Source organism: Pseudozyma hubeiensis, assembly GCF_000403515.1.
Source record: "Pseudozyma hubeiensis SY62 DNA, scaffold: PHS7, whole genome shotgun sequence".
NCBI lineage: Eukaryota > Fungi > Basidiomycota > Ustilaginomycetes > Ustilaginales > Ustilaginaceae > Pseudozyma > Pseudozyma hubeiensis.
This window is the reverse complement of record NW_012133789.1, coordinates 153,487-168,381: the sequence shown is the minus strand read 5'-3', so window position 1 is coordinate 168,381 and position 14,895 is coordinate 153,487. Positions and strand designations below refer to the sequence as shown.

The window sequence follows — 14,895 nt, the reverse complement described above, 5'->3', positions numbered from 1 at the left end:
AGTTATTATCTGCATTCGTTGCTCGACAGCTCTCACGACGCCACACTGTTTGCAGCCATGTTTCAACCAGTCCTTTTTCTCGGTTTCCGACTAGTCGCCTCGCGTAGTTCTAGAATTTTCTACAACTTACCAGCGCTTTCCCTTCTCGTTCCCCGCAATTCTCTCTTTTTTTTTAAAGAATTATTTTCCATAACAAAACCCCACTCGGATTTTCTATCCTGATAGGATTCAGTTCGAACATGGCGACTCAGCCATCTCGACGAACCCTCTTAGATCACCCTACATGCTGGCTCGAGCGCTCTTGAGCTACTTTGAATACGCCTCCCCTGCCGCTTCATAGACGACGCTCGACCACCATGGTCAGAGGAAGCAGTACAAGCTGAACAGACAATCGACGCCCACATTCAGCGACTCATACGCAGACAGGCAAGAGCAAATCACAATGTTCTGACCGTTGATGAATATGCTTTGCGATACTGTGTACGACCAATGGTGCAAGATGAAACAGACGATGCGAGATCCCTTTAGTTGTCATACCTCACTTGGGGGGATCAGATGTCAAAGTATCCCGAGCTGTCCGTCACATCACGGCAGTGAGCACAGAATCGTTGATGAGCTGCAAACTCGCCGTGCGCCGTTGCACACGCACCGCAGAAAAGGCCACCGCATCCCGCACAGCTTCTGCGTCCTTCCAGCAGTCCGAAGCGTCTACCGCAGCTTGCGCCCATGCAGTGCGGAGAGAACGAGTCCGGCACCGCCACGGCGTCTCCCACCAGCGTCCACTGATACAGCCTGCCGTATTCGTCGCCCGTCAACACCATCTTGGGGGTCGTGGCGATGGCGGTGATCAGCGGTCGGGCTCGCGCGCTTGTGCTTGCGCTCGTGACACCTTGCGCACCTCCATCTGCGTTCAGACGGTCCTGGTGCTCGAGCACGTGTAATGGCGCGAGTCGCCATAGAGGACCCTTGGCGGCTGCTGCTTGGTGGTAGCTGCCTTCTGAAGCTAGACGCCGCTGATTGTGCGATTGCTTCACCGTCGTCGTTGAATCAGACACAGAGGGTAACGACGATGCTCGACCTTCCTTCGACGATGCTGCGTCGTGCGCTGATACGGCTTCCCATGCAATCACCCTCCCGCGGTGACCCGTAAGGAGCACGGCGAGTCGATCCACGTGGTAGTCGCGCTCGAAAAACCTCAAGCTAGATACTGGCTCCGAAATGTTGGCACTGGTTGCCAAACACGCCAACAGCTCTCCGTTGATCGACCACAATCGCACCTCCGGTCCGCTTGCCGTCGCCAGGTTGCACGTTTTTTCATCGATGACGACAAGCTGGATGCCCGAGTCGTGACCCCGCAGGGAGCGGACATACGTGCCCCTATTGAGGTCCCACACAATAGCGGTGCGATCCTTGGATCCCGTCAGCACGACGCTCCACGCCGATGAAGCCGCGACACACAGGACCGCATCGTCGTGACCCCGCAGCAAGGTGGACAGCGTCACCTCTCGCTTGGCACCGTCCACGTCCCAAATGCTTACCATGCCGTCCGAGCTGCCGGCTACGATCGAATGGGCACGAGCTTGTGCCAAACACGTGATGCGATCCGGCACCATCTGCTCCACCACCGCCAGAGGTCGCTTGGCGTCCCGCGAGCTGTACATCCGCAAGCTGCCATCGAGGTGACCCGTAGATAGCGACACTCCTGCCTTGGGTAAGATGAGGTAGTCTTTGGGAGAAGCGAAGGCGCGTTCAGGGTGGAACGGATAGATAAAGTGGACCGCGTTCTTGAGCGTGCGGATCGGCGCGATGCCTTGGACAATCAGCCTCGGATGCTCCAGCATGCCGAATCGCTCCGACGCCGAGAGCGAGACGTGAAGCCTTCGCAATCGCTGCGGATGCGGATGGCGGAAAAGCTTCGAAGGCGTCTGTCCAAAGTTGTGGATCACCTGCGCCGCCGCTTGACGCTCCAAGGCGGACTCAATGGAATCCAGATTCACGGCATCTTCATAGCTGAGCGGATGGAAGACATTTGTGCTCTCCACCGCCTCGTCTCCGCGCGATCGGGAGCCAAAAACCAGGTCGATCCAGTGATGCAGCCGCTGCGACACGTACTCGGACTCGAGCGCTTCCCTGTGCTTCAGCACGAAGAGGCGCGGGTCGTCTTTGGCCCAAGGAGGCAGCTCGACGTCATCGATGATCTCACCAGCCTGCGTTATGCCAAAATCGAAGCGGTTCGTGTTGCGCAGGAATTCTGGCAAGTAAAAGAACTCGGGAATGAGCTCGCGTACGTCGCCGCGCGATAGCTCAGACGCCGACATCCACGCCTTGCCGATTGAGCCAAACGTCCGGTCTGCCAGATCGAAGTTGCCGCCTTGCAGTGCCATCAGAAGCCGCTCGAACGGTCTGGTTCGGATCAGGAAGCCGCACACGGTCGAAGCAGTCGAATAGTGCGTGCCGTAGTGGAACGGCTCCATGTCGACTTCTTGCAGCTGCACGTAGCGGTCCTCGTACTCCTTGCGTCGGATGGGCGTCTGAGCGCCCATGGGCAGTTCGAGCTTGCGGAAAGTGGAAGGCTGTTCCAGGTCTAGCTCCTCACTGGTATAGTCTGCCAACACCCACGGAAAGCACGGGAATTGCGTCAAGTCGTTCATCGACCGCCCCGCTAGCGTGTTGAGCGCCATGAGATACGCAAAGTTGCTCATGCGACCTTCGCGCCATGCTGTCGTCATCGCTCCCCAACCAGCATTGCGACCCAGTACAGCTCCGGCAAGCCTCGAGCCAAGACCAGACGGTGATACTGCCGAAGATGATGATGAGCCACCGCTTCCTGCGCCGCGTTCCCGAATGCCCTCCCGCATCGCCTCTGCAGATGCGACGGCGGAAGGCGCGCGGATCTGCAATTCTTGATGCATCTTCTGCGCGGTGGCCGTCTCCGGACATACGAGCAGGCAGCTTTGTCCGTCCTCGAAAAAGATCTCGACAGCTGTTCGGCGATGCAGCCACGAACGGCGGTGACAGGCCTGCAACGTGGACCAGGACCACTTTCGCGTTTGCGCGTCGCCCTCGAGATCGCGCAAGAGATCGGACGGCTTGGAGGCATCGCCTGCCAATGTTGCCATCACAAGCGTGTCACGCTCCTCGGCAGGTGCTTCCCACACATTGATGAGCTCGCCATTAGGTCGCTGGAAGTAGTCGTCCATCAGGTATACGCACAACTTGCCAAGAATGAGCAGGCATCCCCTCGATTCGATGCCAACCACACGCGAGGTGTTGAAGACCGCCTCAATCACATCGCCGCGCTCGAGTGAACGTAGCACGCGACGGTACTTGTCCTCGTGGAATGTCTCGTTCGAAGCCTCTGCTGCTGTAGCGTCAGAGATTTCCACGGGGCTTGCGGACGGATCGGAGCCCGCCTTAATGGCCTCGACGAGGCTATCCGCTGTTCCGGAGGCCGTCAGCGACGGCAATGGATCTACCTCGACGCCCGTACCGTCCGCACTGCCCCAAGCATCACCGTGCAAGCCTTTCGTAGCGGGCGAATCCGAGGTCTTAGCAGGTACATGCTCGGCCAGCTGAGGCGCAACTACGTCGCTTGCACGAACTGCGGATGCGTCCAGCAGGTGCATCTTCAGACGAATGCGGTCTGGACCCTCAGTGGGATCAAGGCGCCATATGCCTCGGCTCTTCGGATTAGCGCTGTCGTCTTTGCTGGACGTAGCATCCTGCAGCAATGCCCGCTCCCGTGTGAGGCCTGCTTGCAGCCTGCGCCATTGCATTTCGGCGAACGTCTGCATCTCACGCAGGTCGTTGACGAATTTGGCTTTGCGGACGAGCTCCGCGTCAACCAGGCTGGCATGCCACGCAATCATGCGGTTCTCGGTGCTGGTCACCACCTGCTCTCGTGTGTCAGTTCGACGAAGCGAGTCATGCAGCTGTTGCAGTCGCTCCATATGGGCCGCCGTCTTGAGGGTTTCTCGAGTCTTTGAGATGCTGTTCCAAGCTGCGTCGTACACAATGGCCGACCGCTGTACTGGAGTTTCCTCTTGGATGTGATCAGCAGGTCCAACAGCTGCTGGAATCGCGTTCCTCTGCTGCGTTGCGTTGAACATGGCCATAGCGTCACCTTCCACAATGGCAGGCCGTGCCAGGGCAACGAGGTTGAAAAGCGTGAACGTCTTGATGTGGACATCGGCGGCCAATTCTTGGTCAGAGCTCAGAGCCGTGGATTCCGACACGAAAAGCAGCCGGTTGACGAGGCACTCGAAGAAGATGCGGTCTTGGTTTGCTGGGTGCAGAATCACGTCCTGGCTCTGCAAGACCTCGCTCAGTGTCTGAATGTGGCGATCCTCGTTTGCGAGACGTAGCAGCACGATACGGTTGAGGCTCATGTATAGTGTCGCTACAGCACGGCTCGACTGTCTTGCATCGCGTGGAGCAGCTTTCAGAAGAGCGCCTAGCAGATCCAGCGTGGCTCTGTACAGCTCCTCCTCCAGCTTGACCTGGCCGGACAGAACTTCGCCGGAAGCCGTCTCGATGAAGAGCGCAATGAACTCGGCGGATGTGGCTGCGCCGAGGGGATGTTCTGCGATGGACAGCCGCAGCCTCCGTGTGATCTTGACGAGAAGGTGACAGCGAAAGATGGTTTGCTGCGCCAACTCCGAGGGCGGCAGCGCCTGTTCGATGGCCGACACGATGGCTATCGAGTGCGTTGAGAGGAGCGAGTCCGTGGCGAGATCTGCCAGCAAGTCCAGCATGGAATCGGCCATCCCGCGGATTTCGTTTCGCACAGATGCTGACCGTGGCGAGTTTGGATTTCGAGGGAATTCTGATCTGCTTTTCGCCGCGGAAGCACTTTCTCCGAATGCTGCGCCTGCAGTGTCCATCGTGTTGTCCGACGAATCAGCTTGGTCGATGAAGACAAAGATGCAGTCGACCAGTCCACGAAGGATAATGGGCGAGAACAACAGCTCTTTGAATTCCTCAGATTGAACGCCATATGCGCAGAGGAGCTCTGCAGTGTCGCGCAACATCGCCCTTTCGACCGAAGCCTGAGCGGCCCGCTCCAAGGCTTTGACGTCGACATCCATCGATTGACTACGCTTGCGGGTGTGTGTGCGTCGTGGAGCTTGCAGGACACTCACTTCGAGATCATCCGAGTGCGAGGCCGAAGAGGAAGAGACTCGGTTCACTGTGGCCGTTGGCCGTGGCGGTAGCGTGCGAGACTGACCGGTGTACGATAAAGTTTGCGTCGTCGCTGAAGCCTGCATGCCTTTCTTCAAGCAGGACAGAATTGTTCGTAGGACAGGGGCACAGTGGATGGGCTTCGCTTGGCTACTGCTGCGGGGTGGAACAATGAGTTCGAACCAGGATGTTGATATCTGTGGCACGTCGTGCCCAAACAGCACTGTCCACAAGGTAGGAAGGAGCAAAGGGATGGACCAGAAGCGAGGCAAGAGCCTTTCAAGCACCTTGAAGCCTCCGGACGTGCTCAGGCGCTGAGCATAGCCAAGTTCCGGGAGCAGCAATAGTCGAGCCAGGATGCTTAAAGCTAATTCTGCGGCTCTTCGCTCGGCTCGAGGGTGGAAGAAAAGGAGGAACCATTTGACGTTGACTGCGTCGGCAAAGCGTAGAAGGTGGCTGCGACGCTCCTGGAGCATATCGGCCAAGAGCTCAAAGATATCGAGCGCTTGCTGAGTTGCCTGCGACGTGTTTGCCGAAGAGGCACCGGAAGTCGTCAAAGCAAGCGGCTCTGGGGTTCGTTCCGATCCTAGTGAACGAGTGTTTGCGAGGTTCGACGCTATGCGATGCGAGTTGAGCGTCGCTGCTCGCTGTGGCTTGGGTCTTGTCGGTTTCGAAGGCTGAATGTCCGTCGCTGCGGTCGTGCGACACAGCTGCGAAGCTAGATATGACGTTATGATGCGCACCGAGGTTTCGGAGAACGAAGAGGCGAGAGTGGCGCGAACGGCTTCCGTCAAGGCAGGCGTACAATCGGTCGGATAGAGACCGGAGCGAATTGCATGGATGGTCTTCTTGACGATCTGCATCTTGGCCACTCTTTTGATATTGAATTTCTTGTGCCTGGACGACCGGAGCAGCAAGTGAAAGTGTGCCAAATGTCGGCGTTGCAGCTCGCGGGTGGTCTGCGACCAGAGCTCAAAGTCGAGCATGACAATGCGATAAAGAAACGGGTTGATCAAGAGCGAGTCGTTCGTCGTCGAAGCACTGTCAGCATCGATACCCATCGCCTCGAAGACGACGGCAGCGACCTCGTTGTCGAACAAGCCGGCTTTGTCGCGTAGAAGGAAGCCGAGCACCTCATAGCCTTTGCATCGTTCGACGTCCTCACTCAGACGCCATGACTGCGAGATGAGCCGCACAAAGAGGAGCAGCGTCTTGGCGAGTGCGCCTGAAGTCTTGGCGTCAGAGATGAGACGTAGCAGTATGGCGCAGCCTCCTAGCTTCCAGATGACCTCGTCAAGAGGTCGAGGTACCAGCAGTGCTGGATCGCCGTAGAGTTTGGCAATGCCGAACGACGACCCGATTGCCTCGCGATTTAGAGGGACCGCCTGATTGAGAACGATGCGCGATCCCGATCGTTTGGCCGGCTGCGAAAGAGACGCTGACTGAGATGTTGCACTGCCAGCATTCGAAGCAGACCGATCAAAGGTGGCGGTGTTCGCCGCATTGATGACAAAGTACAGACGTTCCTCAGGCACAAGATCGCTTGCCCGACCAGCAATCGCCATGACAAGAGGTAGACTCGAAATCTCCTTTTCGGAAAGGACAGAGCTGCCGCTGGCGGACGTCGCTTGGGCTTGCCTACGAGCGATCTGGTCTAGTCGCAGATTGATGTTAGCGCTGGCACGATATGTCAGGAAGCGTCCGAGTGAGTCTTGCGCGTTGCCAGTGTAGCGAGGACCCAATTCGTGGAAAACGAGGGGCAAGTCGTTGGAAAGGACATCGTCGATCAGCATCGTAGGTCCAAGCGACCAGACGAGTCGGTTTGTGCGTGGTCGTGTTGAAGCATTGTGCTGCAGGCTTTGATGGGTCTCAATGTTGAAACCTGGCGGCGACCCGAGCACGGCGCGCACCGGGTTGTCACGATGAGCTGGCACCGCTGAGGACGGTGCGCCGCGACTGTGGGTCGGCCAAGGCGCTAGCTTCTCCTCGACCAGCTCACCGTTGACGTAGAGCCGAGCTTGAGACATATGTGCGCCACCTCGGGGACGGACATGAACAAAGGCGAGTTGGTAGCGCTGTCCGGTCACAAAGCTCGTCTTGTTGAAGCGTGTCGGAGTCGCAGAAGCGTGCAGCGCAGAGGCATAGCTGAAGTGACCCGTGCCCGGTTCGATGGCGAGTTGGACGTGGAGCGACCGTTGTGCATCAAAGAGGGTGAGGAGCTCAATTGGAATGCTTGGCTCGATACGCTCTATCGAGAATGTGGTTACGAAAGAAAACCCCCTGGAGGAAGCGAGAGGTGGGAACGGTCGTCGAAGACAGGAGAACGCCAGCGAGGCATGCCCGTGCTCGGCCATGCTGAACAGGACTGCGTTGGGTTGTTGCGAAGTGTCCGCGACTTCGAGAAGCAGATCGAGCAAGCGCTCGCGGCCCTCCTCCACCGAGGACGATGTCGTTTCGTCGAAAGGTGATGCAGGGCCGGTGGCGAGATGGAGGAGGAGACGGCGGCCGTCCTTGTCCGGGATGCCGGCCGCCGCGTAAAGATATCCCAGGACACTGGCGAGAAGATCGCGATGCTGCCACTCGGAATCTGTCGTGGACGGATGGCCCTCCGCTGTGTCTTGAGAGCTCCGCGACGGCGCATTGTATTGTCTCAGTGTCGAGATGGAGATGGATGAAGGTATCGAGATACCGGCATCGACCGAGTCGGCTGGCATAATGGCGTCGAGTAAAAGACCGGTCACGCCCGTGTCGGCAAGCGCGGCCTGGTTCCGCCGATTGGAGGCCACGAGGTGCATGAGGGTGTGCAGCACGAGGCGCAATCCAATTGAGTCGAACGAATCAGCTTCGCCGCCTTGAGATCTGTGCGGTAATCTGCTCAGAAGCAATTGCAGCGAGATGCGAATCGCGTGAGGAAAGACGAGGCCTGGCACGGGTGTCCATTGGTCTCCGACCCTGGCCTGCGCAAGCTTGTCCTGGGACGCAGCTGACGTGTCTGCTTGGTCAGATTGATCTGCCAGGTATCGGCGCGTTGAGACGATGCGGCCAGCGTAAGTGGGGACGTCGGCTAAAGCTAGGCCAAAGAGCGAGCCGAAAACGTGGTCGAGAGGGACGGCGTCCTTAGCGGCGATATCGATGGCGTCCAAAAGGGCCTGCCATCCCACGCTCTGCTCGAAGGTTTTGATGTTGAGGGGGTGCTGAACGAGCGACGCCGAAAGGATGGACAAGGCGAGCTTGAAGATCTCGATCTGTAGTGCCGCATGATCGGATGAGTCCGATGGACTCGGCGGACTGTCGAGGGCGGAGATGAGCTGCACAACGACCAAGAAGCCACCTGCTTGGCGAAAATCGTCGCGGTAGCAATGAGCGCGAGCCGATGCCGAAGTCGAGATGCCCTCGATGAGCATGCGATGAAGGTGTCCGCCAAGGTGCAGCTTGGTCTGCAAATCGGATGCGGGACACCTGTGTAATGCTTCGAGGACCGCGAGCAGCTCATCGCGTTGGAGCGATCTGGACGAGGTGTCGTGGAAAGGATCGGAAGCGTCGTCATTCCGAGCTTGTTGCCAGGCTGCTGAGCCGGACGATGGCATGGCAGGACTGTTGGCATTTGCGCTGCTCAATGGACTGCCGATGGAAGATTCGGGCAAGGGCGACGGGGGTGGGGCCAAGCTTGGAGAGCCATTCGCATGCTGCTCTTGAACTGATGCCGCTGTCGTTGCTGACCTTGGATCAGTTCGGTTGCTACTCTCAACGTCTTGCTTGGGATCCACTTTGAGATCGGGAGAGGCGGTCTCGGGAGCTGTGATATCTTTCGAATGCAGATTCGAGGCTGCGTCGAGGTCTCTGTATTCGTCACCGAGTACGGTTGCTTGAACATGCGCGTCCAGAGTCGAGGCTTGCGATCCTTCAGATGAAGATAAGGCTATACGATGTTCTTGTTGCGTTCCCTGGCTGTCCGTCATCATGGGAGGCTCAGCTTAAACGAGACGAACTTTTCCGAATCGCATGCGTCATGTCCGTACGTATCCGAGCGCCAGCTTCCCATGTGGGTTGGTTATCGTCGACAATCCTGGCGGCGCACGAGGGTGTTGCTTTGTCTATTACAGAGGGTCGCGAGGGAGAAGCCAAGAGCTCTTCGCCACTGAGCTACGCACTCGTCTCTGTGGGTTGTTCCGACGGTGACGGTGAATGGTCGGGTTGGGTTTGTGGCTCGACCGAACTGGCAAATGTGATCTTAAGCAGGTGAGGTATCGAGCCCCCAGCGTAATGGATGCAGTCGGCAGGGTCCAATACCAAAAGTAACACTTTCGGCACCGTTCCGAGAGACGCTGGAAGCAAAAAGTGCTTTGCTGTCGGCGGTACAATTTCACCACTCAGGGCCTTGGCCCATGCATTTCGCTTTTTTGCGGCAAATTGACCGGCACCCACCAAAATGTAACGATAGAGTGTAGTACATCAGTGAATGAACAGGACTTAAACACCTTTGTCGTCCTCACATTGACGACTCGCAAACGCTGATCTCAAAGGCCGTTAGAAAGCACGCAAGATCAAACCAAATCAACCTTGCACAGATACATTGAAGGATGACTAGAATTGAGACCGTTGAGACCGTGAAATAGAGAATCAGATGCAGTGTCCTGGGTTTTGGCTGAAGCTGATACCGCATCATCACTGGTAGCCATTCCAGCCATTCTGCGCATGATAGCCCGAATTGGGCTGCGAGCCATGAGCGGAGGCGTAGGGGTTGCCTCCACTTGAGGGCGGCCCACGAGGGTCCTGTTGTTGCTGCTGGCGAGGCTGTGCGCCTGTGTACTGTCCCTGCGATGTGTATGCTGGCGCTTGCTGAGCGTGAGGGTGTCCGTACCCACCGCTTGGTTGGTATGGGTAATCCGCCGAAGCTTGACGCGATGGAGGAGCGCCCATGTAGCGCTGTGGCTGCTGCATGTGCGGTGGTGAAGCCGTGTAGCCGCCTGCGCCGAATTGTGTCGCTGTAGGCGCGATCACTGTGCCTGGCGAGATTTGCTGCGCTGCGCCAGCCGATGCCATGTGTCCGGGAGCAGCGTTGCTCCTTGCAAGACCTTCGCCATAGGCGACATGCGAGCCGGGAGAGCCGTATCCGCCTTGGGAAGCCGGGGTATGAGTGCCGTACAGCATGTTGCCGTACGAGCCCAGACTTGTCTGACTTCCCTGAGCGCTGTGGTTGATCCCCATGTGTGGCGCGTATGCTCCGCCGCCCTGGTTGTACGGGTCGACGTAGCCGGCTTGCTGAGCGACGCCCGACTCCAGTCCTGGCGTCGTTGCTGCCGAGTAGCCATGGTAGTGTCCATGCGCACCCGCTCCCGCCTCGGGCGACGCCTTGCCACCGTAGGTGGTGCCGGCTAGCGTGCCATCCAGCGACTCGTTGTACAGGCTGTTCTGACGCTTTTCAAGCAGATTGTCGCGGCTGTCGCGCGCCGCCACGTTGGACATCTCGAACTCTTCACCGCCGTGCATAGGTGCGCCTGCCATGTAGTTGGCGTATTGGTCCTTGAAGTAGTCGCCGCGTGGGCCGCCGGTCATGCTTCCAGGAGTGGTGACGCCGACGCCCGCCATCGACATACCGCCGAGCGTGGTGCCAGACATGACCGAGCGTGAGTCCGAGTCCTTGGAGGGATCGTACTCCAGCTGGTCCTCTTCGATGGCCGCGATCTTGAGTCCACCTGCCACTTGCTCGGTCTCGACCTTTCGTCCGTCGACCACGGCCACACCTGTGTCGAGACGTCCCTTGTACACTTGCGGTAGCAGGTGCTTGACCTTTGCGTGCACCATGGGCGTGAAAAGCTTCGAGTGAAGCGTCGGGTGTCCAAAGCGGCGCTGCAAACGGTTGTGACGCGCATCTCCGCCGTGGATTTTGGAAGCGGCGATCTCGGCTTCGTTGGGAATGTACCAGTCGAAGCGACTGTCAAAAGTGCGACGGCAGTAGATCTTGAAGGCGATGAGCATCAGAACGGGTGGCAGCGCAGCGATGGCCTGGTAGTAGTTGAGCGTATCGAGCACGACGGCAAGGATGAGGATGACCTGCATGAAGCCGATGCACACCAGCAGGCGGTTGATGGCGGGTCGCCACAGCATGCCGCCCGTCTCGTGCTTGGTGACAAACACGTACATGAGCTGATACTTGTAGATGAACGAGTTGGCCCAGAACACGACGGCTGAAAAGACAACGACCAGGGGGGCCAGCGGCGCATAGATCATGGCCACAGCCGCCATGAAGAGGAAGTTGGCATAGTACATCCAGTAGTCGAACACGGGTGGCTTGGTGTACTCGCGCACATCGCGTGGCGTGCGTCCGAAGAAGACTTTCTGGATCCAGACCAGCATGAGCTTGATGACCTGAGCCAGGTCAAACACGGCCAGGTATCCTCGGAGAGGCAGCCAGGTCAGCCAATAGTTGGACTGATTGAGATACTGCTGCTTGGCGGCGTAAGCAGCGTTGCGACCGAGCGACTCGATGATGGAGACCGCGCTTTTGTGGTTGATGTCCCGCACAAGCTGCGACACGAGCGAAAGGACGACGCCGATCAGCGAGAAGAAGACAAATTGCGAGATAACCAGGAAGCCAAAGTACTGGCCTACGAGAAGGCGGTCGAGGCGGTACCGCGTCTGCACACCTCGATACTTTGCGATCCTGCGCATGGCGAGGGGGAAGAAGAAGGAGGCGATACCCATGATGATGGGAGCGCCCAGACCCGAGACGGCCGCAAAGGTGAAGGAGCTCGAACTCTGCCAACCCTTGAGCCAGCCGAGCCACGAGATGCTGGTAAGGCCGGCCATGTTGGAGATCAGCGATACGGCGATAAGCGGGAAGATGTTCATGAAGAAGAGGACGAGGAGCATGAGGAAACCGAGGAAGCTCGACTTGGCGCGGCTGGCACGAGACTTGGTGAGGTTCTGCCAAATGATGCCGGTAGGAGGCGGCGCGAGGGTGATACGCATGCCGCCTGGCTTCTTGTGCTGGAGCACCTTGGCTGCTGCATGTGCGTAAGGAACGGCAGCGAGCGAAGCAAAGCCGTACATCTCGGGCTGCTTTTGCTGGATGGTCTCGCGTTGATGCATGACGGCGGCCTCAACGCGGTTGATCTGTGCGGTGAGGTAGTCGATGGCGTCGACTCTTTCGCCGCCGATGCCCATGAAGCCGCCGACGGTCTTGGTAGGGCGCTTGGAGGGCAACTGATTCGGATTTTTGAGGTACTTGGCGAGGACGTGTTCGAGCTCGCGTACCAGGTCGTTGTGCTTTTCGATAAGGTCGGGCAGAACGCCTGCGCGACGACCGATGTGGACCTCTGTGGTGGGGTAGGGCATCTTGAGCTCGGACAGCACCGCGCCGAGGGCGTTATCGGCCTGATAGCGCTTGGTGACGTCGGTGATCATGAGGGTTCGAGCATGGAAGCTGGTCTGGTACTCTTCGGAGCGGAAGTAAGCCCATCGAAGACGAACCATTTCGCGGTAGTGGAACCAGATGAAGGAGAGCGCGACGATGGTACCGACGTAGCTCATGCCAACGTGCGCCCACATGTAGCTGCCGTGGACGTTGGACATGTTGAGGTAGTTGAGCTTGTTCGAGACGAGGTTAGAACCGCCGTTGCGCACATTGTATGCGATGTCGACGGGCATGAGCACCACGGACATGAGCACGGCGAGCGCGGTGAGCATCCATCGCATCATGCGAATGAAGCGAAGGAAGGTGACACCATCGAGGCCGATAAGGGGCAAGAGGTCGTGCTCCTTGTACTTGATAATGGGAGGGAGCCAGCCGAAGAAGCCTTCGGACGCTTTTGGCGGCGCTTTGCCTTCCTCTGCATACTTGTACTTGGGAGCATAGACGATTTTGTTGTTGGGACGAAGAATTTGGAAGGCAATGAGGGTGAAGAGAGCGAGGGCGACAAAGGCGACGATGGTGATGGCGACCTTCTTGGGTTCGGTGCTACCGTTGGCGTTGAGCTGCTCGATGAGCGCCGAGGGCACGGGGCCATTGCTTTGCTCCGCCCTAGATGCCAGGTGGTGTAGAATGTGCGACATGGTGGTGGGGTGGGCCGACGAGCCACAAGCGCCTCGCCTCAACAAAGACGATGAGCTCCAGTCAAGACTATTGCAAAGCGACGATGATGGGGGCGCCAGATAAGGATTGGTGATGGTCGTGGTGGTCGTCGTATAGGCGGTGGAGGTAGATCGCACACCCGCTGGTACGAGAGCAATGAAACTCGTGTGACGTGTGAGCGCGAAGTGGCACGTTACGCTAGCAAGGCCGAATCAGGAAGTCGAAGATCGAGTTGGGAGACCTGCTCGCCAGCTGTTGGTGACAGTGCGCTTTGCGCAGGAGATGAAACGATCGACGTGAGCCGCGACGACGCGTAGAGAATCAGCTGATCTATGTCTAAGGGTCAAGTGGCCAAGACAACCGAAGGTTTTGGTAGTCGAGGTATAGATACAAGTGCCCCGGCCCAGCAATCTACACAAGAGCGGTGACGAACGGAAGGTAGATGGCAAAGGAGTTGGAGGTTGGTGAGGAGGTAAGGAGGTGGTGATGATAGGGTTAGAAGCAGAGATGAGCGGTTTTGCGTCAGACCACCAAGAAGGTGCGAAACAAAGGAGCGCGTACGCTTTTCTCCTAACCTAATCCTGGGAAATTCGCAAGTGTACTTCGTGGCTTTGTACGCGAACACACGACCGAAAAAGATGGAAAAGTTGGATAAAGTTTCAATTAGAGCGTGTGTGCGTTTCAGCCACGCTGGAAATGCGAGCTATCATCGGCACACTCTGCGACTCTTGCAGCTCCGCAGTCCGGGGCGCATCGCAACGTCAGTCTCGGTCACTGCCACGACAAGTATTTTTATAGTTTCTTTTTAAAATATTTTTCCCTCCGACAGTTGGATCCCCTTTTCCCCCCTTTCTCATCGAAGTATGTTCAATCCAATCATGGAAGCCGAAGGATGGTTGGTTCACTGCCAATTCTGGCAGCCCGGGCCCGCCTGCTTCCCTCTTTACATTCTCTGCGCTACATCCAAGCAGTCAGATCACGTTCGGCATCGTCGATGACCACTCTTGCAGAAATCCGAGCACGAAATTCGAATGACGAGATAAGTGGGATGGTCACCGCAGAAGTCGCAACTGCACGGCTGGTTGGTTGGTCGTCGCGAGGTCTTGTGTTTGAGCCACACGATCGCGGTCCTTGTCAGTAGTGATTGCGAGCGCAATCGTGGTTTGCAGATCGGATCGTCCGTGCTCTCAAGAAGGTTCAAGAGCCAAGTCGCCGAAGGTGTGATGTCAGAAGTGACCGTTCCAACCGCCGATTGGTCGCGTTGTGAAAACGAGTCCATTATTATACCATGGCGTCAAATGACGGCGGCTCGCTCCACTGCCTGTCAGCCTCGGCAAAAAGATCAGCGAGACGAAGCTTTTTTTGGCAATCCTTCTGATCAGATTTTAAGGTACGCATGGTTGGTCTCGCTAGACCGCTGTCGCTGCTCGAACCTTTCGGCCTTCTCCATATGTGGGCAGCTTTCGTCTTCCCCATCCCTGCCATGATGCCGATAGGAACGATGGCACCAGAAAGAGGCGCGAGATGTGGACCTCCGATGGCGTAGGCATCGCCCGAGCAAAGCGCTCAAGGGTCAAGGGAGAGCAGAAAATGAGGGGCCGAACCCCTTTTCTGTACGCAGCTGCAGAAAACCCCCTTCG

At 57.6% G+C, this 14,895-nt stretch overlaps 2 protein-coding genes across 2 annotated transcripts; both read right to left on the bottom strand.

The window, feature by feature from the left end:
- Positions 1-551: 551 nt before the first annotated feature.
- On the bottom strand, positions 552-9,140 carry PHSY_000485 (hypothetical protein; the record flags this gene model as incomplete). The annotated part of the gene is made up of 1 exon (XM_012331123.1): positions 552-9,140. One exon carries the CDS (start codon positions 9,138-9,140, stop codon positions 552-554), a length of 8,589 nt encoding a protein of 2,862 aa, XP_012186513.1.
- A 706-nt stretch (positions 9,141-9,846) lies between these two features.
- On the bottom strand, positions 9,847-13,236 carry PHSY_000484 (hypothetical protein; the record flags this gene model as incomplete). The annotated part of the gene is made up of 1 exon (XM_012331122.1): positions 9,847-13,236. One exon carries the CDS (start codon positions 13,234-13,236, stop codon positions 9,847-9,849), a length of 3,390 nt encoding a protein of 1,129 aa, XP_012186512.1.
- Positions 13,237-14,895: the final 1,659 nt, after the last annotated feature.